The sequence below is a fragment of the Clavelina lepadiformis genome, chromosome 4 (assembly GCF_947623445.1).
Source record: "Clavelina lepadiformis chromosome 4, kaClaLepa1.1, whole genome shotgun sequence".
Classification (NCBI taxonomy): Eukaryota; Metazoa; Chordata; class Ascidiacea; order Aplousobranchia; family Clavelinidae; genus Clavelina; species Clavelina lepadiformis.
Window position 1 is genome coordinate 23,484,193 of NC_135243.1, and position 26,334 is coordinate 23,510,526.

At 35.5% G+C, this 26,334-nt stretch overlaps 2 protein-coding genes and 1 long non-coding RNA gene across 9 annotated transcripts; 2 read left to right on the forward strand and 1 right to left on the reverse strand.

Moving 5' to 3' along the window:
• Positions 1-4,507: 4,507 nt before the first annotated feature.
• On the reverse strand, positions 4,508-6,830 carry LOC143452539 (BBSome complex member BBS4-like). 7 transcript variants are annotated; one of them, XR_013115053.1, is made up of 9 exons: positions 6,697-6,830; positions 6,202-6,292; positions 5,947-6,029; positions 5,800-5,862; positions 5,619-5,731; positions 5,309-5,435; positions 4,980-5,139; positions 4,724-4,820; positions 4,508-4,567 (listed from the first exon to the last, which is right to left on the reverse strand). XR_013115053.1 is itself a non-coding variant. In XM_076953553.1 (8 exons), exons 1-7 carry the CDS (start codon positions 6,721-6,723, stop codon positions 5,014-5,016), a joined length of 630 nt encoding a protein of 209 aa, XP_076809668.1. In that variant the 5' UTR covers positions 6,724-6,830; the 3' UTR covers positions 4,508-4,820; positions 4,980-5,013. The 7 variants fall into 7 exon arrangements, 3 of the variants coding, with proteins under 3 accessions (XP_076809668.1, XP_076809669.1, XP_076809670.1); XR_013115052.1 differs by having other exon boundaries at positions 4,720-4,820; XR_013115054.1 differs by having other exon boundaries at positions 4,724-4,831.
• A 3,515-nt stretch (positions 6,831-10,345) lies between these two features.
• On the forward strand, positions 10,346-13,861 carry LOC143453272 (xylose isomerase-like). Its single transcript, XM_076954544.1, has 10 exons — positions 10,346-10,688; positions 10,852-11,001; positions 11,247-11,368; positions 11,749-11,906; positions 12,130-12,335; positions 12,421-12,504; positions 12,690-12,745; positions 12,857-13,033; positions 13,174-13,356; positions 13,537-13,861. Exons 1-10 carry the CDS (start codon positions 10,610-10,612, stop codon positions 13,696-13,698), a joined length of 1,377 nt encoding a protein of 458 aa, XP_076810659.1. The 5' UTR covers positions 10,346-10,609; the 3' UTR covers positions 13,699-13,861.
• A 2,083-nt stretch (positions 13,862-15,944) lies between these two features.
• LOC143452529 (uncharacterized) lies at positions 15,945-24,668 on the forward strand. The gene is made up of 4 exons (XR_013115050.1): positions 15,945-17,361; positions 17,543-17,678; positions 17,770-20,149; positions 20,241-24,668. It is a non-coding gene; the product is annotated as an uncharacterized LOC143452529 (long non-coding RNA).
• Positions 24,669-26,334: the final 1,666 nt, after the last annotated feature.

Here is a 26,334-nt window from a genome sequence, read left to right on the forward strand (position 1 = left end):
TGACTGTAAAATATATTAAAGGTACTGTTATTAGAATGATGGCAGTGTTTTGGTTGTTTTTTGTTCCATTATTATTACCAATTCTTGGTTTTTATGAAGTGTTGTAAAAAAAATCAACAAATCTCAATGTCAGTAATGAAAAAGTTAAGATTCCTAATTTTTGCAGCCGTTCTTGTCATGGATTCCATTTAACCTTAGACATCATATCTGGAAGTCGCAGAAGGCATTCTAAGCGAAGAATATACTAGAGACAGATGTTTTGTTTGTTCTCTGTCCAAAATTTATCCACCCAGCTACTTTAACGAGAGGTTCAACTTACGATACACTACTTATGCTATATGAGGTGCCCGAGGCATTTTTTACTTCAGTTGAATCCCAATACGTACGTGACTTTAACGTTACGTTTACTTTAACTAGCGAAGGATGACAAGTGGTAACACGATCAACAAAAATAATGAAGAAACAATGATCAATCCAAAATGATCAACCCAGCCTAATACAAAAGCACTTAAAACACCTTTGGTCATATATCGCTTCGCAAAGCAAGCCGAGAAATATATCCGCCTTTGCTTTATAGAACTTTGTATTTTGAAACGTGAAAGCGATATCTGCTTCACATGCTTGACTAAACATGAATAGGTTAATAGGTACCCAAAACAAACACAAGCGCCAAGGTGTAGTAAAGATAGAGCCAAGATAATAAAAAATGCTTTTATTAGTGAAAGGTTTCGGTCGATGTCACAGCCATTGTTAATGTTCTTAGGTTCTTGGTTGATTTTACCTACGCAACGCAGCAGGATTAAGAAAGCTAGAGACAGAAATTCGAGCAAGAAATTTAAAAACCATAAACGGCCTAGTATCCATTTTCCACAAGAAACTGAGAGTTGGCAGAATAAGTTTTGAAGCTTGACACAAGTTTGTCAGAAAATTGATGCAGATTTTCAGGAACCAAAGAAAACCTGAGATATTCCTTAACTAATAATTGTTCCAGTTTGAAAAATGCTTTTTTATAGCTTCTAATTTAACTTTTGTGGCGTTTGCATGAACATGTCTGACGTCATAAATGGACAATGATAACAATCTGCAGTTAAATATATGAAATATCCCAAATATGTGTTTACGACTGAGTATAAAGTAAGTGACAAGAAGTTGTTGCGGCCCAAATTTACTTTCAAAAAAGATCAGTTAAGCCTTTTAATACACTAAGAAACAACAAACTTGTACAGCGGTTGCTTTTTATTTGCTAAGTACTGCGTTTGGTCACGTTCAACAAAGGTGAATAAACTGTAGAGTTAAACAGAAATATTGAACATCGCGTATTGACAAAAGTCCTTGAAATGTCACTTTTCGCATGACCACCTACGCGAAACAATGGCTTCACATTTATTATAGGAACTGAAAAATCTTCCTGCGTATGCTTGAACACACACGAACAGACCATGTCGTTTCTTCAAATGAAGCGGTACAGATAAACTGGAACTCGATTTTGGTAACGAGCTCTTTTTAGGCAGGTATCGGTACAAAAAGTATATTTTTATTTATTTTACACAAGCATTTGTACCAAAATAAAGTACTCGACAGCCAAAAAGCTAAAAAGTGGTCATAAGTATTAAAACGGTGTTTCGAGAAAGAAAGGAAAAAACGTTGCTATTCAGAAAAAAGATAACGATTTTTAGGCCGCCGTGTTCTTGTGATGTATTTTAAAAACGTACGTTACGTCTGGTCAGTGTGCTTTTGGTATGGAGAGTGATTTTGCCGTGATATCTTAAAAAATAATAAATTTATATCAAGATTTATGTTTCAAAAACAACAAATAATATACGATAAATATTTACTTATTCCAGTAATCAACTTATTAATAAAAGTTTCACTTTCACGTAACTTGGTTGGGACAACGTTACGTCTTGGAACAAAAGAAACGCAACAATGCCAGATAGCCCAAAGAAGTCAGCCGCGAAGGAAAGACCATCCAACGAGAGAGCACCAAAACCAAAGGAGAGGTCACCAGGGTCAGAGAAGGGAAAAACCCAACAAGAACAGAGAACACCAAATACACCAAAGTAACCAACAATATCATCCTCGGAAGAAAACTGTAAAAACAATCAAAAACGACAACAGTGATTTGTAAAAATAGCAAAAGACTTGGAAGTATCATTATAGTCCACATGTTATTTAGTTATTCTTTTTCTTTTTTGTGATGGCTGGCCCCTTGTACCGGACAAAGTACAAAAGATATGTAAATAATGTAATTAAGTGATTTGTTCCGTTTTTGATAAAACTTTCTGATGTAAAGTCGAGTGATGTGCGAAACTTAATTGCCAGATTTTTAAAAATAAAATGGCACTTTCCATCATGATAATTTTGTGTGTTTGGATTCAAGCCTTAAAAAACCAGAATGTTTACAACATGTTGCAAAAAGCTCCTTCTCCATTTATTTATAAGATTTAAAACAGTTTATAGTTTACGGTGGGTAAAAACTAAAAACCATATAAAAGTTTTTAGATCATTTTGTTTATTTTTTGGCCACAAATGCTGAAAAATTGTTAGCCCAGGTAGTTCAGCAAATTATACTTTACCATTTAACGGATATACAAATTCTTGAATTTTTAAATACAATTTACCAACAAACCTTGATCGTGTGTTACAGTTCAACTACGGTTTTATCGCCGCTTTTTACTCCTTTTTATCCTGCGCTGTTGTTTTTGACCAAATGGTGGAAACGCATTTCTGTGTGTAAGATGTCGATTATTCTCCAGTAATTACTTGCAACTTTGTACAGTAAAGTAAGTATAACTTATGGGCGACATCAAGCGGTAAAATGCATTACTTTACACCATCATCCACATCTTAACGATTAACTTTGTGAACGTGAATAAGTTTCAAATGTTGCTGCCGATAAATACAAAATCGCTGCTGATCCAATAAATTTGTCTTTCCGATTCACTTTTAATCAGGTTGTCTGCGAGCTGAAAGAATGACCAGGAATGGTGAATAATGCAAACACAATACACTGCAAATTAATTGTATGATTTTTTATGCAAGACATAAATTTTCTAAATGAGAACTTATCTAACAGTAGCTGATATAACTGAAATGCCATATCTACCTCAACAGGACATGTGCGTGTAGAAAGTTAAGCAGAAACAAGACGTTAACCTAGCACTCCTTTGTCTTTGATATAGTAGTTAGATTTAACTAGACCTTAAAGGGGAGGTTCACCTTCAAAAAAAATATCTAATGTAATTCGAAATACAATATTTCAAAGTGCAATTACTAAACTCAAGCACACTCATTCTTTGTACTCGAGTTCATGAGGTCGTTACCATTGCGGCTACGTCATAACCGCTTTGAAGGCCTGACTTGCTTGAAGGATCTAGCTCGCTAGCAGCATCTAGCGTTAATACAGTATAATTTCACAGTCACTTTTCTGCTTCAACTCGGCCACATCTTAGATTACAATTGAGTAAATTCTGAATCATATTTCCTATTCATAGAAACCTGTGCTTTCTTTTTTGTATCGTTTTGCTGGCATTTGCGATGAACTTGGGCCGTGGTACATTACAGTAGTTGCATATTATATGATTTTATTTTCAGAAATGTTTCGTTTTCAAGTGTGGCTAAAAGCATATAAGTTAATACAGAAAGTAAAACACTTATTTCACTGTAAGTAGGACATAAGCTAACCTGGAGTAGTTCGACAAATGCATCTTATTCTATCAGCTTCGGTGTCAATCAGAAGTAAAAATAAAAAAGGCAATTTTCGCTCAGAGCTATTCATCTGAAGTAACGTGTACCGTTAGATGGCGCGGTGGAGCTAAATCATATTTTTATTACCTCTGGAAAAAATCGCTAATGATAAAACTATTTTGTATTTCAGCTTTATTAGCATTTCAATCACATCTCATGAGTTAGAATTCCCGAAGATCCATGAAAAGAAAAACACCAGATAACCACATGGCCCTCTGTATATTATTTATATATAATTATAACATAACGACAGTATTAGAAATCTGAGCTAACAATTTATCACAAATTGTTACTTTACCTGTCGTATGTTATTTCATAGATTTGTTCGCAATGATTAAGACTTTCTTTGAATCTGTGAGTCTGTTAGAAATTGTTTTCCCTAATGTTTGAGATACTGGGAATTTCCTAAAATCTGGAGTAGAGCCAGTGAAATTTCGATTCTTGAGCGTCAGATGCTGCTAGAGCATCCAAAGAAGTATCGTTCAATACAAAACGTTCGTATCGATGATCTACAAATCCATTGAACCCAAAACGGACTTCTCCCATTACAGGTAAGTATAGGCTGTATTTCGACGTAGAAAGTTAACTGTGAAGACCAGGTCACTTTCATGACTCACCGCATCGAGAATAATTTCTAGGCTATAAGTATTGCAAAAGCCGAGCGTTGTATTTTTAGATTTGCAGCTGTGTCCGTTCCAACCAAGCTGATTCTTCTTTAACTGTGATCCCCTCACCAAACACATCAGGTGGAGACAAGATGTTTGAATAAGACCCTTTATTTGCAACAGAGCTACCGGGCTACAGCTTAGACGTTGGAATGCTTGATAAGATAAGGAAAACGTTCTAAGTAATAAAGCTACAACACACGCACAAATCAGATAAAAACAATTAAGACATGTTAAAATGAGCTATACAGTAAAACTTGAATAAAACATAAGTGTGAGGTCATTCATAATTCTGTCACATCAGCACCTACTGTACGTGCAGCAACGTTGGCCTCTGTCCACTTCATTGTTGGGCGCTGCATAACTGTCTGGTGTCGCGGTACACACGCCCACCATCTCGACGCTGTCCTAAACGGTCTCTTTGATATTTTGACCAGTATTACTGCGTTTCACAACATTAGAAAATGCATTCATTTCTACCGGTATCCTACCGGTTGGGCAACGCCGCGAAGAAGATTTACTTTTATTAGGTGCTCTACTTATAACAATGGCAGTGAGTTTACAAACCTTGCTGTGTGTGAGTGAGACACCAAAGGCCAAACTAAACTTTTTGTAATAGACTCATCGCCTTTTCTGGTTCATCCTTTTCAAGATACAACTTTGAGAGGGCGCTGTACGTGACAATGTGACGATTTCTTGACAAAGCTTCTTGGTAGCTAGCTTCAGCCTAAAATATCAAACTCAACATAAGAGCAAATGTTATACAACAATTACAACATGATCCTGCAACCTGCCGCGATAAACTGTAATGTCACACAGAACAGTTAAAAGCTTTTGCACAGTTTTATAAAACAGGATACAACAATAAGAATGACATGATCTAGCGTAGGACAAACTTTGTCATATTGCTTAAGGAATTGGTAGCAGACTCCAAGGCAGTGGCAAATGTCCCAATCCTTTTCTCCCAGCTCTGCCGCATGGTTGTAGCACTCTAGTGCACCCTTGTGTTTTCCGAGAAGAATTCTAATTCAATTTAAAATATATGCTTAAAATTTGATGAAGCCAGGTCAAGGCGTTGCAACGTAAAGTTACTTGTGTGAAAAGCTACAGAGCGATAAAAAAACTTAAAGGTTACAAAATTGAACAACTTTACTGAAAAACCATTGCTTTCACAGAGAGAGAGAAACAGTGACAAATTAAACTTACAAATTTTTTGCAACTTGCTTCAAGTTATCGGGATTCTTGGAATTGAGAAGATGGCAAGCTTGGAAGAGCTCGAGTGAATTCTGAATGTCCCCTTCATTTCTCATTATCATTGCCTGAGTAATTAACAATCATTTAATACATACAAACTATGCTTAATAATGATGTCACAATACGTCCTCACCTGGATATAAATGGCATACTCGCACTGGCCGCGTGTTTCCTTTAACTGTTCTTGTATGAGGCTCTACACGAGGGTACATGGTGAAACAGTGACCTCACCTTATGTAAATATGATGAAACTTATGTTCATGGAAACTGCCGTTAATACCTTGCAAGTGTCGTATTCTTTCCTCACAAAATGTCTGTGGATCAACCAGTTTCGACGTTCAATGATTGGTAGTTGTGGTGTATCTTAGCCAAGAAAGAAAACTAAATTAAACATTTCAAGTGTGGAGCTAGAGGCAGTTATATATGATGTCACTACACAAAGGTCGAAATATGGCGACTTGATACACTAAATCTTTACACTTTAAACCAAGCCATATCTTCTGCAAACTCAACAAAGCAAACATGTCATTCTCACTTTTCCTGCCTCGGATTTTCGGTTTAGATTGGACGGTTGCCGTGGGAACAACAGTAACATTTGTTTTGTCCGACTTTTCTTCCTTCTCAACCTCATGAACAAAAGAATATTTAGTGCGGAAAACATTAAACCATGTTTGTCCTATCAGCATAAAACGAGAACAAAATGTTAAACAAAACTTCTATTACTGTCCTAGGTCGGTTTAGATTACACAGTAACACTTCAAGGTGTTCATATCATTTGAACATAAGACATTTTGAACATAAGAACATAACATAAGATATGAACATATGAACATAAGATAACTTTCAGTTGCTGACATGGGCTATTGCAAGAAAAAAAGAATAAAAACATAATTTCCCAACTAAACTCAACATTGTTTTGTTGTCTAATGGGTTAGCTATAAGTTGCTGTAGTGCCTACAGCACTTTAAACAACGGAATTTATATTAATGAAAAACACCTTTGGTGCATACAGAATTTGCGTATTACTTACTGGCAATGCTTCTTCACTAGCAGACATTCTTCTTTCTCAGAACAATGACTACTTTGTAAAACAGAAGTATCACAAACTTATTAGTACTTTTACCTGCAGACCTATAAATCAAGCTACACAATAATAATCATAATATCTGACATATAATAGTAGTAGGTCTAAAATTGAAGTGGCAGCTGGCAAAATGGTTTAAACCAAAACGACAAAATTATCATTAATAAATTATACAGCAACCTGGCTGGTTCTACGCAGAGATTTTTAGCATCTCTTGGAGCAGTAGCATTGGAGTGTATCTAGAATTTTCTCGTTCATGTAGCTAGACTAAAATTTCACGTTTATGGCGAACCCCAACACTCTTAACTATGAGCAACTATATACTGTCGTCACGCTATAAAACAAACCAGTCGTTTTTATAAAGTCACGTTTAATTGGTCACATCCAAACACCGAGTCATCCCTACGAGAAAAAATGCACAACCTTCATATTTAATGAGGGACGGGGGTGCCAAACAATATGATCAAAATAAATAAGAACAAAAACAAAAAATGGTGCCAAATGGTAAAAACGCTTCAAATGGAAACACAATGACGAACGACCACACAATATGTGAGAAACGAAGTACGTAACAGTAGTGACCTTGAACTTCGACAAAAATGATTTTGAGTCAATTTTACTTTTGCACCCATACGTGAAGGCTTGAATGGGAAGTAGATATGAGATAATGAAAAGGAAGTTACGTCATAATAATTCCTCAATACTCGATCAATATTCATACCAATGCAGTGTCTATGTTTTATTTTCAACTCCTGTATATATAGTGCAATCTGATTATCTTAATTGATATACTTAAAATCATTTCATCTATCTGTATGAATCACCAAAAGAATTGCAGTTAAAAACCTCGTAAACTCTGTATTTCTTAAAAACTATAAAATAATTATTTCCCTAACACAGAACAACCATCAACAGAACAATTGACATGACTCAGGAAATAAGCTATGAAAACAAATAAAAGGCTATTTGGCAACATAAGTTCAATTCATGCACAGAGATATCACGTGAATTTAATTCCCAATAAAGTCCTACAAAGCATTGTTTCAAATCCATGTTAAAATATGAGACCAGCATGCAAACTGCATTGTAAAACATTTCATGGTATGGTATGATAATCTTTATTCTCAAACTGAGAAAAGTCTACACGCAACTTAAACGTGACGATGGTCCTTCGTGCTTGAGCTCCGGTTGACAAGTTAGCTTTTGTGCAAGTATCCATTGTCAAACGATTTTTATTTGGTTTTTAATTTTTCATATCGTATTGTCCAAATTTAGAACTGTCCACTAGGTCCATTGAACAAAAGCAAGTGCTGTTAATGTCATGCCCAAGGGCTTTTTAACGGTATAACACCACTAGGTGTCAAATATGGAACACGAGTTGCATTTATTACGAGGCCAGTACTCAACTGGAATGTATTGGTACTTTATGTATCGTATCGGTACTTTTGGTAAGATTTTGCGTGTGCCATACAACCAAAATTGATGCACAAAAACACCCAGACGCATTAATGCCCAGGTGCATGCAAAGTACAGCAGTTTTTAATGAGAAATCTAGCATGCAAAGATGAAAATTTTGGCATAATGGCATGCACTGAAGCCAAATTCTATCATATGTTTATTTATTATAAATCAGTGTTAAAACAACCAGCTTCTTTGTTTGTTGATTATGCCTAAATCGATGTAAAGATAAAAAAAAATCCTGGGGTGTAAGCTGACAAACCTCGTGCGTGCAGGTGCCACACATTCTACGGCATGGCCCTTGCCTGTACATATAGAAATTGACTGATTTAATCTAGTCCTATTTATGAACTAAAAAAGTAAAAATTGAGTGCGTACAAATTCTTTTCCAGTCATTAACTACAAAACATACACATAAAGTGCACAATCTTGCTTATGAAAAATAATATTCATTGCGTCCATGCTAAATTCTGCAGTTTGGGCCGCTCGAACCATTCCAAGCACTCGGCTACCGAACCGACTCAAACTGAAATGTTGAAATCGCAATACGCAGCCCTTCAACTGTTTAGACTAAAGCCTTATTATATAGCCGCAATAGGTATACCGATACATGATGATCAGTCTGGCGCACATGCCTATCTCATATTTAAAACTAGGCCTGGCCTAGACCAGCTCAACTTTGCAAAGTTTACATTTGCCTGGTAACGATTCAAGATTAATATGCCATGGAAATCTTAACGTACCCGGCAATTTTACGATTTACTGTCGACTTTGTAATTTTTTAAATACTGTATATGGTATTATAAAAACTTTTGGCCTGGGACTGCAGGAAGTATGGCAATTGAAACTCAACGATCATTACCGGATACCGAACTAACTTTTGTGCAAGTTCCAGTTAATGCGCTCCGTTTATATTTGCCTTCTGGTATTTTGCTTAGCAAGAAAATTGAAACTATTCCCCAGACTTACTGAATAGGAGCAGGTTTCGTAAATACCTTGCAAAACAATATTACAACAATAATGCTACCGAGCGCCACCCAAAACGGGCCGCATTATTACGAGTTCAGCTCTCGAACCATTCCGCTACCGAGCAGACGAGTTTTTATAGCTTTTTATTAAAAAATATCAGTTCATGAAATCCAATAACATAAATTTGTTTTTTTGTAAGTAGGAACTTTACTAAAATACTCAGTGCTTTTTAGAATAATAAGCCTTCAGAAAATATTAAACTGCAAATCTTGAACATAAGAAAAACATAAAATAAAAAATGGGGATTAATGAAAAGAAGATTTTTATTTCAGATACCAAACGAAAGTTCATGATGTTGACAGCGACATAACTTGCACATTCGATGAAAAACGATTATTATAGCCAAAGCCCTAAGGCATATTGATTTGCAACCAACGGCTAAATAGCTAGTTATTATGTCGTTTCCAATTCAATTTTAATATTATCGTGTGTAGATCGTAGGTCTACATGGTGTTTTATATTTGATTAAGTTTGTTCTTCAATCTAAAATGCCTATAACTATTAAAAGACGCTCTTATCGCATGCTTAGCAAGTAAGCGGAAATGACATCATATAACTGCTTGTAATTCTACGCGAAACGTTGTTATAGCTGTACGAGGAAAGCAAAAACACGTTAATGTAAAAGTTATGCAAACACTTGCATTTTATATATAGCAGCACAACCTTTTGTTGCAGTTATAGATTTATACAAAAGTGGAATTTGATAGTGCAAAGTAGCCTAAACACTTGTAAACCAATGTAAAAACTAATAGCTGCCCATAGCAACGTGTAGTAAGCTGACTTACGTTTGGCGTGCCAGTTTCAACATGGTAACTCGCTTGGATGTAGCCTGTTTTCGTCTCTTATCATTAGCTCCATGTAGTCCTGTGTTTCTTGTCTTTCAATTTGCTGGAAGTTAATTATTAATTTAACAACAGGTGCAGCTTTACCTGTCTCGTTACTAAGTTAGTCCAGGACGCAGTTGTGTTTGCGCAAAGGCTGAAGTCCTTTTATGCCAGCTAAACTTTTGCAAAGCAACTAGCGAAAATTTTTCTAAAAAGTTTTTGTGTATTCTCTTGAAGTCGTAATTAATCGACGCTATCGGCCATGCTCGTAATAAGCTCAACACAGTTAGTCGTCAGTGTACATAAAATGTTGATATTCTTCGAGTATCAAAGGAAACTGAAGCACAATGATTTCGACGAATTTTATTGAAAGAATATGAAAAGGTTTAAACAGCATTAAGCCTACTGATGTTTTTGCAACGTTGCGAACTGCATTAAGTTAAGATGAAGAAATATTCAAGTCACTATAATCGTTGTAGGCTGTTGCCACTATCATCAATCATGTGGTTTATATTTTGTTAGTAAGAGTGGTAGGTGATCAAACAAATATGTCGTCGTTTGCCCCAGCCTCAAAGTCGTCTAACGATGAAGCACAAAAGGCGTCTTCAGTGACAACATACCCAATTGGTCGGTGACGTTATGCTGACATCATAGGCGTATACAATGTTGTTTACGTAGAACGTTTTGCTCATATGGCTAGAAAGAGCTATGCTTAAAAAATATCTCAAATTGTTGTAAAGTGTTGAAATTCAAACGTTAACAGCTCAAACTGAACATCTTTTTCCCATAGACATCGTAAAGGTTCCATACAAACCAGACGCTACAGTTGATGACGTCATATGCTTTAAGTATTACAACGAGGACGAGGTGATTATGGGCAAACCGATGAAAGACTGGCTTCGTTTCTCGGTTTGCTACTGGCACACGTTCCGTGGGACAGGTGAAAAACAAAAATTACCTGAAACCAGCTGCGTTAAATAAGCTAAATAAGCTTTTATGCTCAAGTGCAGCAGATTCGAGTTATTTTGTTTTATCTAATTCTTTGGCTGACAGATGTTATTTTGCAAAACTTCACTCAATTGCCATGGAACAAACATTCTTGTCCTTTGACTAAGAATATAACTTCTAACCACTATTCTCCAATAATATAATCTATTTCAATTTCAACCAAAACAATGTACCAAGGGGCTGATCCATTCGGGTTCCCGACCTTGAAAAGATTGTGGGACGACGGATCAGACAGCATCGAGAACGCGGAAAGAAGAATGAGAGTCGCCTTTGACTTCATGTCTAAGCTGGGCGTGAAGGTAAACTCCTAGTAACTAGTAAGTAACTAGACTGTAACTAATAGTAACTTGTGATCGTCTCCGAGCATTGGTGTTTCGTAAACAGCCAGCTTAATTCCATGTCATATGTTAAATGTGTTGTTTTTGTTAATGGATTATCGCCTATATTTGTAACTTTTGTCACTGTCATGATCTTAATCCCTTGATGTGCTTAACATGAAAGCCTATATTGGGTTTGCACAAGATCTCTTTATGAGCATGTGGTATGCACACTCCAGTTTTAAACTTGAGTTTACGTCTTAAGTTAAAATTGTATTAAGCTATTATTTAATGCCCTGATTGGCTTCCGTGTTTATTACAATCATAGTCTCTACTGATTATGTTTTAAATCTTGTTTTTAGTACTGGACTTTTCATGATCGGGATATCGCTCCCGAGGGCGCCACGCTGGATGAAACTAATTCAAATCTTGATCGCTTGGTGGAGTTAGCGAGTGAGCTGCAAGACAAAACTGGCATCAAGCTACTTTGGAACACCTGCAATTTGTTTGCACACCCCAGGTACACTGCATTGCTTTTCAATATCTGCTAATCTGTGACGATAGTCAAGAAAAGTAGGAAAATAAATTTAGGTTTGGTTTAAGTTTGTGTTAAGAAAGTATTTGTAGACATTTGTTCCGGTACGTATTTAATAAGCATTATTTATTGCTGTTGCAAATATTGAATAATTATAATATTATCCAATAACATAATGATTAGATGTCTATTATCGCAAAATTATCAGATATAGCAATGGCGCCGCCACAAACGCAGACGCTCACGTCGTGGCGTACGCGGCAGCACAGGTCAAGAAGGGTCTAGAAGTCGGTAAGAAACTAGGGGCCGAAAATTTCGTGTTCTGGGGAGGTAGGGAGGGCTACCACACCCTCCTCAACACGAATGTGAGGGAGGAATTGGACAGCTTGGCAAACTTCTTCAAGATGGCCGTAGGTAAGTAAAAGTGCTTTGTGATGTCATAATACTTGCATTCTTGCTGTATAAGCTTAACAATGAAACGCTATGACATCATAAACAGCATACAAGAAGAAGATAGGGTTCACTGGGCCATTTCTCATTGAACCAAAACCGAAGGAACCAACCAAGCACCAATACGACTACGGTGAGGAAGTCTTCTCTATTACATAATAATAAACTGTATTAAACGAACCTAAGTATTTTCAGGACATGCTAAGCCATCAATACTGGAAGTATACTTCGATATACTCACAAAATTTTGAAGATTTTTTTTACATAGACTTCAGTTCTAAGCAAAGCAACAAATTAAATCTAAATTTTTCGTTTCAGATGCAATGACCGTGATTGCTTTTTTGAAGACATACAACTTAGATAAGGACTTTAAGGTATTTTGAAGGACACCTTTCAATGTACAGTAGCATTGTATAGTCTATTCAAAATATACAATCTGGGAGGTAAAAATGATTATACTGCAAGTTATTACGTCATGTTTTCAGTTGAACATCGAACCGAACCACACGACGCTTGCCGGTCACGGTCATGAGCATGACGTAGTGATGGCGTCATCATACGGTATGCTGGGTTCGGTGGATTCGAACACAGGGTCACCGGACCTCGGATGGGACACCGATCAATTTCCTATGGATGTGAAGAACGCGACTTTCATCATGAAGGTGAACTTCAACCACGAACTTGAACTTGTGTTGGATTAATGACCTAACAATGATTTATTCTTAAACACGAGAAGCAAGAAATTAAAAAATGTCAAAAGACTTATCGCCGCTTTTTATGACGATATTTGTTTATTTTATAGACGATTTTAGACCAGGGCGGACTGGCACCCGGCGGCCTGAATTTCGACTGCAAAGTCCGGCGCGAATCGAGCGATGTTGCCGATATGCTAATATCGCATATCGGGGCCATGGATTGCTTTGCGAAGGCGCTAAGAGTGGCGGCTAAAATAAAACAAGATGGCGTCCTTGATAAAATGAAACAAGTAACGACACATTAGAATTTGTTCAGTCTTTTATGATGAGATATTAGTCAAAACTTCTAAATCTGAAGATCGATTCATGCCCTTTTAAGTAAAAACGTGCGGTTTATCATTCTTGAATTCTTAGGAGTTTTGAAACTCCATCTTACCCTCACATAAAACTTTGTTCTGTTCCATTCGCAGGAGCGTTATGCCAGCTTTGGGTCTGGCTTGGGCGCCAAATTAAAATCTGGCAACGCAACATTTGAAGACTGCCATGAATATATTCGCCAGAAGGGGGAGCCAGAGCGTCGTTCAGGACATCAGGAGAAATTCGAAACAGTTCTCAATCGATATTTACTCTAATTTGAAAATATTTTTTATTAAAATTTTTCCATATTCGGTAAAGTTAAATGTTTGTTGGTAATATCATCAATTCAAATTTCCTGGTTTTTATTTTTATTTCAACGTGCATGTTATATGCATTGATAAAATTTATATCGCAATCAAAATAAATTGAACAAATAGAAAGTTCTTCTGTCACCATTTTCTTGAAGTTGATGACGTATCATGTCAGAACACGTGAGTGTGGGATTGCTAGATGAAAGAAAAAAGTACCAGCAAAATAGAACAAAAATTGTGCCAATACATTTTTGCAGCTCAAAGTACTCTAAAGATGAAGCACTGTTTTATGAATCAAGACGAAAAAATGATTTGTTTTAAAAATGCGCATAAAGACCAAAACTCCGCCATATTATTGTCTCATGTTTTTGCAGAGTTTCCTCGGTGAAGTTTTTGTAAACGCTTTCGCAAAAGTGAATAGAATGGAATAGAAATGAATAGCGCATGGATTGATATTTTCTGCTGTGTCAGGATGTGGTGTGCGGATCCGCATCGATTCTGATAGTTGGTATAGAAATACTATTTTTCCGGTGTGCTTAGGAATCCGAAAACACCAGTACAAAAGTTGTTGAAACATCTCTAACTTTTTTGCGGGTGCTTGATTTCCAGGCTAGATTCCCAACAAGTTCTATGTTGAGACTTACGTGTATGGAGCATATGGCAGATGTAACCTTGACGTGAACGCGACCTTTACAACTTGTTTACAATTATTAAATGCGGCTGAATTACCTCGCAACAGGGGGTAATGAGCTGTGTGCTGGAAATATCTGAAGGTCTATCTATCTGTGGATCTGAAGATCTGTTGAAGGTGAAGCAGAAATATCTTTAAACCCCAAGCACTTATCAATTCATCGGTTTCTTTTACTTTTGTGTCCAGGAATATGAACTTTGATTATGGGTTGGACAGCAAACTGATAACCGACTGGACCACATTTAAAAATTTAAAGGTTCCAAGATTCTGTGTGTTTGGTTTGAAATTTAGTGGGTTGGGTTCAAGCTCATGCCAATGTTAGAACTCATCCGACTTGTGTTCCATGAAGAAAAAACTAAACAGAGACACAGAAAAAGCAAAAAAGTCTACGTTTACGACGAATAAATTAAACAAAGTTATCTTTGTCAATATTTAACGCTGTGTAAATTATGGATCAAAAGTGACTATATACTGACTGTAAAATGTATTAAAGGTGCTGTTATTAGAATGATGGCTGTGTTTTAGTTGTTTTTTTGTTCCATTTGTACCACTTCTGGGTTTTTATGAAGTGTTGTAAACAAAATCAACAAATTTCAATGTCAGTAATGAAGAAGTTAAGATTCCTGATTATTGCAGCGGTTCTTGTCGTGGATTCAATTTAACCTTAGACATCATATCTGGAAGTCGCAGAAGGCATTCTAAGCGAAAAATATACTAGGAGCAGATGTTTTGTTTGTTCTCAGTCCAAAATTAATCCACCCAGCTACTTTAACGAGAGGTTCAACTTACGATACACTACTTATGCTATATGAGGTACCCGAGGCATTTTTTACTTCAATTGAATCCCAATACGCACGTGACTTTAACGTTACGTTTACTTTAACTAGCGAAGGATGACAAGTGGTAACACGATCAACAAAAATAATGAAGAAACAATGATCAATCCAAAATGATCAACCCAGCCTAATACAAAAGCACTTAAAACACCTTTGGTCATACATCGCTTGGCAAAGCAAGCCGAGAAATATATCCGCCTTTGCTTTATAGAACTTTGTCTTTTGAAACGTGAAAGCGATATCTGCTTCACATGCTTGACTAAACATGAATAGGTTAATAGGTACGCAAAACAAACACAAGCGCCAAGGTGTAGCAAAGATAGAGCCAAGATAGTAAAAAATGCTTTTATTAGTGAAAGGTTTCGGTCGATGTCACAGCCATTGTTAATGTTCTTAGGTTCTTGGTTGATTTTACCTACGCAACGCAGCAGGATTAAGAAAGCTAGAGACGAAATTCGAGCAAGAAATTTAAAAACCATAAACGGCCTAGTATCCATTTTCCACAAGAAACTGAGAGTTGGCAGAACAAGTTTTGAAGCTTGACACAAGTTTGTCAGAAAATTGATGCAGATTTTCAGGAACCAAAGAAAACCTGAGATATTCCTTAACTAATAATTGTTCCAGTTTGAAAAATGCTTTTTTATAGCTTCTAATTTAACTTTTGTGGCGTTTGCATGAACATGTCTGATGTCATAAATGGACAATGATAACAATCTGCAGTTAAATATATGAAATATCCCAAATATGTGTTTACGACTGAGTATAAAGTAAGTGACAAGAAGTTGTTGCGGCCCAAATTTACTTTCAAAAAAGATCAGTTAAGCCTTTTAATACACTAAGAAACAACAAACTTGTACAGCGGTTACTTTTTATTTGCTAAGTACTGCGTTTGGTCACGTTCAACAAAGGTGAATAAACTGTAGAGTTAAACAGAAATATTGAACATCGCGTATTGACAAAAGTCCTTGAAATGTCACTTTTCGCATGACCACCTACGCGAAACAATGGCTTCACATTTATTATAGGAACTGAAAAATCTTCCTGCGTATGCTTGAACACACACGAACAGACCATGTCGTTTCTTCAAATGAAGCGGTACAGATAAACTGGAACTCGATTTTGGTAACGAGCTCTTTTTAGGCAGGTATCGGTACAAAAAGTATATTTTTATTTATTTTACACAAGCATTTGTACCAAAATAAAGTACTCGACAGCCAAAAAGCTAAAAAGTGGTCATAAGTATTAAAACGGTGTTTCGAGAAAGAAAGGAAAAAACGTTGCTATTCAGAAAAAAGATAACGATTTTTAGGCCGCCGTGTTCTTGTGATGTATTTTAAAAACGTACGTTACGTCTGGTCAGTGTGCTTTTGGTATGGAGAGTGATTTTGCCGTGATATCTTAAAAAATAATAAATTTATATCAAGATTTATGTTTCAAAAACAACAAATAATATACGATAAATATTTACTTATTCCAGTAATCAACTTATTAATAAAAGTTTCACTTTCACGTAACTTGGTTGGGACAACGTTACGTCTTGGAACAAAAGAAACGCAACAATGCCAGATAGCCCAAAGAAGTCAGCCGCGAAGGAAAGACCATCCAACGAGAGAGCACCAAAACCAAAGGAGAGGTCACCAGGGTCAGAGAAGGGAAAAACCCAACAAGAACAGAGAACACCAAATACACCAAAGTAACCAACAATATCATCCTCGGAAGAAAACTGTAAAAACAATCAAAAACGACAACAGTGATTTGTATAAATAGCAAAAGACTTGGAAGTATCATTATAGTCCACATGTTATTTAGTTATTCTTTTTCTTTTTTGTGATGGCTGGCCCCTTGTACCGGACAAAGTACAAAAGATATGTAAATAACGTAATTAAGTGATTTGATCCGTTTTTGATAAAACTTTCTGATGTAAAGTCGAGTGATATGTGTAGCCTAATTGCCATATTTTCAAAAATAAAATGGCACTTTTCCATCTTGATAATTTTGTGTGTTTAGATTCAAGCCTTAAAAAACCAGAATGTTAACAACATGTTGCAAAAAGCTGTTTCTCTATTTATTTATAAGATTTGAAACAGTTTATATTTTACGGTGGGTAAAAACTAAAAACCATATAAAAATTTTTAGATCATTTTGTTTATTTTTTGGCTACAAACGCTGAAAAATTGGGAGTCCAGGTAGTTCAGCAAATTATACTTTACCATTTACTGGAGATACAAATTTTTGAATTTTTAAATACAATTTATCAACAAACCTTGATCGTGTGTTACAGTTCAAATACGGTTTTATCGCCGCTTTTTACTCCTTTTTCTCCTACGCTGTTGTTTTTGACCAAATGGTGGAAACGTACTTCTGTGTGTAAGATGTCGATTATTCTCCAGAAATTACTTGCAACTATCTACAGTAAAGTAAGTATAACTTATGGGCGACATCAAGCGGTAAAATACTTTACTTTACACTATCATCCACATCTTAACGATTAACTTTGTTTGTAACTAGCGAAGGATGACAAGTGGTAACACGATCAACAAAAATAATGAAGAAACAATGATCAATCCAAAATGATCAACCCAGCCTAATACAAAAGCACTTAAAACACCTTTGGTCATATATCGCTTGGCAAAGCAAGCCGAGAAATATATCCGCCTTTGCTTTATAGAACTTTGTCTTTTGAAACGTGAAAGCGATATCTGCTTCACATGCTTGACTAAACATGAATAGGTTAATAGGTACCCAAAACAAACACAAGCGCCAAGGTGTAGTAAAGATAGAGCCAAGATAGTAAAAAATGCTTTTATTAGTGAAAGGTTTCGGTCGATGTCACAGCCATTGTTAATGTTCTTAGGTTCTTGGTTGATTTTACCTACGCAACGCAGCAGGATTAAGAAAGCTAGAGACGAAATTCGAGCAAGAAATTTAAAAACCATAAACGGCATAGTATCCATTTTCCACAAGAAACTGAGAGTTGGCAGAATAAGTTTTGAAGCTTGACACAAGTTTGTCAGAAAATTGATGCAGATTTTCAGGAACCAAAGAAAACCTGAGATATTCCTTAACTAATAATTGTTCCAGTTTGAAAAATGCTTTTTTATAGCTTCTAATTTAACTTTTGTGGCGTTTGCATGAACATGTCTGACGTCATAAATGGACAATGATAACAATCTGCAGTTAAATATATGAAATATCCCAAATATGTGTTTACGACTGAGTATAAAGTAAGTGACAAGAAGTTGTTGCGGCCCAAATTTACTTTCAAAAAAGATCAGTTAAGCCTTTTAATACACTAAGAAACAACAAACTTGTACAGCGGTTGCTTTTTATTTGCTAAGTACTGCGTTTGATCACGTTCAACAAAGGTGAATAAACTGTAGAGTTAAACAGAAATATTGAACATCGCGTATTGACAAAAGTCCTTGAAATGTCACTTTTCGCATGACCACCTACGCGAAACAATGGCTTCACATTTATTATAGGAACTGAAAAATCTTCCTGCGTATGCTTGAACACACACGAACAGACCATGTCGTTTCTTCAAATGAAGCGGTACAGATAAACTGGAACTCGATTTTGGTAACGAGCTCTTTTTAGGCAGGTATCGGTACAAAAAGTATATTTTTATTTATTTTACACAAGCATTTGTACCAAAATAAAGTACTCGACAGCCAAAAAGCTAAAAAGTGGTCATAAGTATTAAAACGGTGTTTCGAGAAAGAAAGGAAAAAACGTTGCTATTCAGAAAAAAGATAACGATTTTTAGGCCGCCGTGTTCTTGTGATGTATTTTAAAAACGTACGTTACGTCTGGTCAGTGTGCTTTTGGTATGGAGAGTGATTTTGCCGTGATATCTTAAAAAATAATAAATTTATATCAAGATTTATGTTTCAAAAACAACAAATAATATACGATAAATATTTACTTATTCCAGTAATCAACTTATTAATAAAAGTTTCACTTTCACGTAACTTGGTTGGGACAACGTTACGTCTTGGAACAAAAGAAACGCAACAATGCCAGATAGCCCAAAGAAGTCAGCCGCGAAGGAAAGACCATCCAACGAGAGAGCACCAAAACCAAAGGAGAGGTCACCAGGGTCAGAGAAGGGAAAAACCCAACAAGAACAGAGAACACCAAATACACCAAAGTAACCAACAATATCATCCTCGGAAGAAAACTGTAAAAACAATCAAAAACGACAACAGTGATTTGTAAAAATAGCAAAAGACTTGGAAGTATCATTATAGTCCACATGTTATTTAGTTATTCTTTTTCTTTTTTGTGATGGCTGGCCCCTTGTACCGGACAAAGTACAAAAGATATGTAAATAATGTAATTAACTAATCGTATTTAAGTGATTTGTTCCGTTTTTGATAAAACTTTCTGCTGTAAAGTCGAGTGATATGCGAAGCCTAATTGCCATATTTTCAAAAATAAAATGGCACTTTTCCATCTTGATAATTTTGTGTGTTTAGATTCAAGCCTTAAAAAACCAGAATGTTAACAACATGTTGCAAAAAGCTGTTTCTCTATTTATTTATAAGATTTGAAACAGTTTATATTTTACGGTGGGTAAAAACTAAAAACCATATAAAAATTTTTAGATCATTTTGTTTATTTTTTGGCTACAAACGCTGAAAAATTGGGAGTCCAGGTAGTTCAGCAAATTATACTTTACCATTTACCGGAGATACAAATTTTTGAATTTTTAAATACAATTTATCAACAAACCTTGATCGTGTGTTACAGTTCAAATACGGTTTTATCGCCGCTTTTTACTCCTTTTTCTCCTACGCTGTTGTTTTTGACCAAATGGTGGAAACGTACTTCTGTGTGTAAGATGTCGATTATTCTCCAGAAATTACTTGCAACTATCTACAGTAAAGTAAGTATAACTTATGGGCGACATCAAGCGGTAAAATACTTTACTTTACACTATCATCCACATCTTAACGATTAACTTTGTTTGTAACTAGCGAAGGATGACAAGTGGTAACACGATCAACAAAAATAATGAAGAAACAATGATCAATCCAAAATGATCAACCCAGCCTAATACAAAAGCACTTAAAACACCTTTGGTCATATATCGCTTGGCAAAGCAAGCCGAGAAATATATCCGCCTTTGCTTTATAGAACTTTGTCTTTTGAAACGTGAAAGCGATATCTGCTTCACATGCTTGACTAAACATGAATAGGTTAATAGGTACCCAAAACAAACACAAGCGCCAAGGTGTAGTAAAGATAGAGCCAAGATAGTAAAAAATGCTTTTATTAGTGAAAGGTTTCGGTCGATGTCACAGCCATTGTTAATGTTCTTAGGTTCTTGGTTGATTTTACCTACGCAACGCAGCAGGATTAAGAAAGCTAGAGACGAAATTCGAGCAAGAAATTTAAAAACCATAAACGGCCTAGTATCCATTTTCCACAAGAAACTGAGAGTTGGCAGAACAAGTTTTGAAGCTTGACACAAGTTTGTCAGAAAATTGATGCAGATTTTCAGGAACCAAAGAAAACCTGAGATATTCCTTAACTAATAATTGTTCCAGTTTGAAAAATGCTTTTTTATAGCTTCTAATTTAACTTTTGTGGCGTTTGCATGAACATGTCTGACGTCATAAATGGACAATGATAACAATCTGCAGTTAAATATATGAAATATCCCAAATACGTGTTTACGACTGAGTATAAAGTAAGTGACAAGAAGTTGTTGCGGCTCAAATTCACTTTCAAAAAAGATCAGTTAAGCCTTTTAATACACTAAGAAACAACAAACTTGTACAGCGGTTGCTTTTTATTTGCTAAGTACTGCGTTTGGTCACGTTCAACAAAGGTGAATAAACTGTAGAGTTAAACAGAAATATTGAACATCGCGTATTGACAAAAGTCTTTGAAATGTCACTTTTCGCATGACCACCTACGCGAAACAATGGCTTCACATTTATTATAGGAACTGAAAAATCTTCCTGCGTATGCTTGAACACACACGAACAGACCATGTCGTTTCTTCAAATGAAGCGGTACAGATAAACTGGAACTCGATTTTGGTAACGAGCTCTTTTTAGGCAGGTATCGGTACAAAAAGTATATTTTTATTTATTTTACACAAGCATTTGTACCAAAATAAAGTACTCGACAGCCAAAAAGCTAAAAAGTGGTCATAAGTATTAAAACGGTGTTTCGAGAAAGAAAGGAAAAAACGTTGCTATTCAGAAAAAAGATAACGATTTTTAGGCCGCCGTGTTCTTGTGATGTATTTTAAAAACGTACGTTACGTCTGGTCAGTGTGCTTTTGGTATGGAGAGTGATTTTGCCGTGATATCTTAAAAAATAATAAATTTATATCAAGATTTATGTTTCAAAAACAACAAATAATATACGATAAATATTTACTTATTCCAGTAATCAACTTATTAATAAAAGTTTCACTTTCACGTAACTTGGTTGGGACAACGTTACGTCTTGGAACAAAAGAAACGCAACAATGCCAGATAGCCCAAAGAAGTCAGCCGCGAAGGAAAGACCATCCAACGAGAGAGCACCAAAACCAAAGGAGAGGTCACCAGGGTCAGAGAAGGGAAAAACCCAACAAGAACAGAGAACACCAAATACACCAAAGTAACCAACAATATCATCCTCGGAAGAAAACTGTAAAAACAATCAAAAACGACAACAGTGATTTGTAAAAATAGCAAAAGACTTGGAAGTATCATTATAGTCCACATGTTATTTAGTTATTCTTTTTCTTTTTTGTGATGGCTGGCCCCTTGTACCGGACAAAGTACAAAAGATATGTAAATAATGTAATTAACTAATCGTATTTAAGTGATTTGTTCCGTTTTTGATAAAACTTTCTGCTGTAAAGTCGAGTGATATGCGAAGCCTAATTGCCATATTTTCAAAAATAAAATGGCACTTTTCCATCTTGATAATTTTGTGTGTTTAGATTCAAGCCTTAAAAAACCAGAATGTTAACAACATGTTGCAAAAAGCTGTTTCTCTATTTATTTATAAGATTTGAAACAGTTTATATTTTACGGTGGGTAAAAACTAAAAACCATATAAAAATTTTTAGATCATTTTGTTTATTTTTTGGCTACAAACGCTGAAAAATTGGGAGTCCAGGTAGTTCAGCAAATTATACTTTACCATTTACCGGAGATACAAATTTTTGAATTTTTAAATACAATTTATCAACAAACCTTGATCGTGTGTTACAGTTCAAATACGGTTTTATCGCCGCTTTTTACTCCTTTTTCTCCTACGCTGTTGTTTTTGACCAAATGGTGGAAACGTACTTCTGTGTGTAAGATGTCGATTATTCTCCAGAAATTACTTGCAACTTTGTACAGTAAAGTAAGTATAACTTATGGGCGACATCAAGCGGTAAAATACTTTACTTTACACTATCATCCACATCTTAACGATTAACTTTGTTTGTAACTAGCGAAGGATGACAAGTGGTAACACGATCAACAAAAATAATGAAGAAACAATGATCAATCCAAAATGATCAACCCAGCCTAATACAAAAGCACTTAAAACACCTTTGGTCATATATCGCTTGGCAAAGCAAGCCGAGAAATATATCCGCCTTTGCTTTATAGAACTTTGTCTTTTGAAACGTGAAAGCGATATCTGCTTCACATGCTTGACTAAACATGAATAGGTTAATAGGTACCCAAAACAAACACAAGCGCCAAGGTGTAGTAAAGATAGAGCCAAGATAGTAAAAAATGCTTTTATTAGTGAAAGGTTTCGGTCGATGTCACAGCCATTGTTAATGTTCTTAGGTTCTTGGTTGATTTTACCTACGCAACGCAGCAGGATTAAGAAAGCTAGAGACGAAATTCGAGCAAGAAATTTAAAAACCATAAACGGCCTAGTATCCATTTTCCACAAGAAACTGAGAGTTGGCAGAACAAGTTTTGAAGCTTGACACAAGTTTGTCAGAAAATTGATGCAGATTTTCAGGAACCAAAGAAAACCTGAGATATTCCTTAACTAATAATTGTTCCAGTTTGAAAAATGCTTTTTTATAGCTTCTAATTTAACTTTTGTGGCGTTTGCATGAACATGTCTGACGTCATAAATGGACAATGATAACAATCTGCAGTTAAATATATGAAATATCCCAAATACGTGTTTACGACTGAGTATAAAGTAAGTGACAAGAAGTTGTTGCGGCTCAAATTCACTTTCAAAAAAGATCAGTTAAGCCTTTTAATACACTAAGAAACAACAAACTTGTACAGCGGTTGCTTTTTATTTGCTAAGTACTGCGTTTGGTCACGTTCAACAAAGGTGAATAAACTGTAGAGTTAAACAGAAATATTGAACATCGCGTATCGACAAAAGTCCTTGAAATGTCACTTTTCGCATGACCACCTACGCGAAACAATGGCTTCACATTTATTATAGGAACCGAAAAATCTTCCTGCGTATGCTTGAATAAACACGAACAGACCATGTCGTTTCTTCAAATGAAGCGGTACGGATAAATTTGAGCTCCATTTTGGTAACGAGCTCTTTTTAGGCAGGTATCGGTACAAAAAGTATATTTTTATTTATTTTACACAAGCATTTGTACCAAAATAAAGTACTGGACAGCCAAAAAGTTAAAAAGTGGTCGTAAGTATTAAAATAGTGTTTCGAGAAAGAAAGGAAAAAAACGTTGATATTCAGAAAAAAGATAACGATTTTTAGGCCGCAGTGTTCTTGTGATGTATTTCAAAAACGTACGTTACGTCTGGTCGGTGGGGTTTTGATATGGAGAGTGATTTTGCCGTGATATCTTAAAAAATAATAAATTTATATCAAGATTTATGTTTCAAAAACAACAAATAATATACGATAAATATTTACTTATTCCAGTAATCAACTTATTAATAAAAGTTTCACTTTCACGTAACTTGGTTGGGACAACGTTACGTCTTGGAACAAAAGAAACGCAACAATGCCAGATAGCCCAAAGAAGTCAGCCGCGAAGGAAAGACCATCCAACGAGAGAGCACCAAAACCAAAGGAGAGGTCACCAGGGTCAGAGAAGGGAAAAACCCAACAAGAACAGAGAACACCAAATACACCAAAGTAACCAACAATATCATCCTCGGAAGAAAACTGTAAAAACAATCAAAAACGACAACAGTGATTTGTAAAAATAGCAAAAGACTTGGAAGTATCATTATAGTCCACATGTTATTTAGTTATTCTTTTTCTTTTTTGTGATGGCTGGCCCCTTGTACCGGACAAAGTACAAAAGATATGTAAATAATGTAATTAACTAATCGTATTTAAGTGATTTGTTCCGTTTTTGATAAAACTTTCTGCTGTAAAGTCGAGTGATATGCGAAGCCTAATTGCCATATTTTCAAAAATAAAATGGCACTTTTCCATCTTGATAATTTTGTGTGTTTAGATTCAAGCCTTAAAAAACCAGAATGTTAACAACATGTTGCAAAAAGCTGTTTCTCTATTTATTTATAAGATTTGAAACAGTTTATATTTTACGGTGGGTAAAAACTAAAAACCATATAAAAATTTTTAGATCATTTTGTTTATTTTTTGGCTACAAACGCTGAAAAATTGGGAGTCCAGGTAGTTCAGCAAATTATACTTTACCATTTACCGGAGATACAAATTTTTGAATTTTTAAATACAATTTATCAACAAACCTTGATCGTGTGTTACAGTTCAAATACGGTTTTATCGCCGCTTTTTACTCCTTTTTCTCCTACGCTGTTGTTTTTGACCAAATGGTGGAAACGTACTTCTGTGTGTAAGATGTCGATTATTCTCCAGAAATTACTTGCAACTTTGTACAGTAAAGTAAGTATAACTTATGGGCGACATCAAGCGGTAAAATACTTTACTTTACACTATCATCCACATCTTAACGATTAACTTTGTTTGTAACTAGCGAAGGATGACAAGTGGTAACACGATCAACAAAAATAATGAAGAAACAATGATCAATCCAAAATGATCAACCCAGCCTAATACAAAAGCACTTAAAACACCTTTGGTCATATATCGCTTGGCAAAGCAAGCCGAGAAATATGTCCGCCTTTGCTTTAGAAAACTTTGAATGTTGAAACGTGAAAGCGATATCTGCTTCACATGCTTGACTAAACATGAATAGGTTAATAGGTACGCAAAACAAACACAAGCGCCAAGGTGTAGCAAAGATAGAGCCAAGATAGTAAAAAATGCTTTTATTAGTGAAAGGTTTCGGTCGATGTCACAGCCATTGTTAATGTTCTTAGGTTCTTGGTTGATTTTACCTACGCAACGCAGCAGGATTAAGAAAGCTAGAGACGAAATTCGAGCAAGAAATTTAAAAACCATAAACGGCATAGTATCCATTTTCCACAAGAAACTGAGAGTTGGCAGAATAAGTTTTGAAGCTTGACACAAGTTTGTCAGAAAATTGATGCAGATTTTCAGGAACCAAAGAAAACCTGAGATATTCCTTAACTAATAATTGTTCCAGTTTGAAAAATGCTTTTTTATAGCTTCTAATTTAACTTTTGTGGCGTTTGCATGAACATGTCTGACGTCATAAATGGACAATGATAACAATCTGCAGTTAAATATATGAAATATCCCAAATATGTGTTTACGACTGAGTATAAAGTAAGTGACAAGAAGTTGTTGCGGCCCAAATTTACTTTCAAAAAAGATCAGTTAAGCCTTTTAATATACTAAGAAACAACAAACTTGTTTAGCGGTTGCTTTTTATTTGCTAAGTACTGCGTTTGATCACGTTCAACAAAGGTGAATAAACTGTAGAGTTAAACAGAAATATTGAACATCGCGTATCGACAAAAGTCCTTGAAATGTCACTTTTCGCATGACCACCTACGCGAAACAATGGCTTCACATTTATTATAGGAACCGAAAAATCTTCCTGCGTATGCTTGAATAAACACGAACAGACCATGTCGTTTCTTCAAATGAAGCGGTACGGATAAATTTGAGCTCCATTTTGGTAACGAGCTCTTTTTAGGCAGGTATCGGTACAAAAAGTATATTTTTATTTATTTTACACAAGCATTTGTACCAAAATAA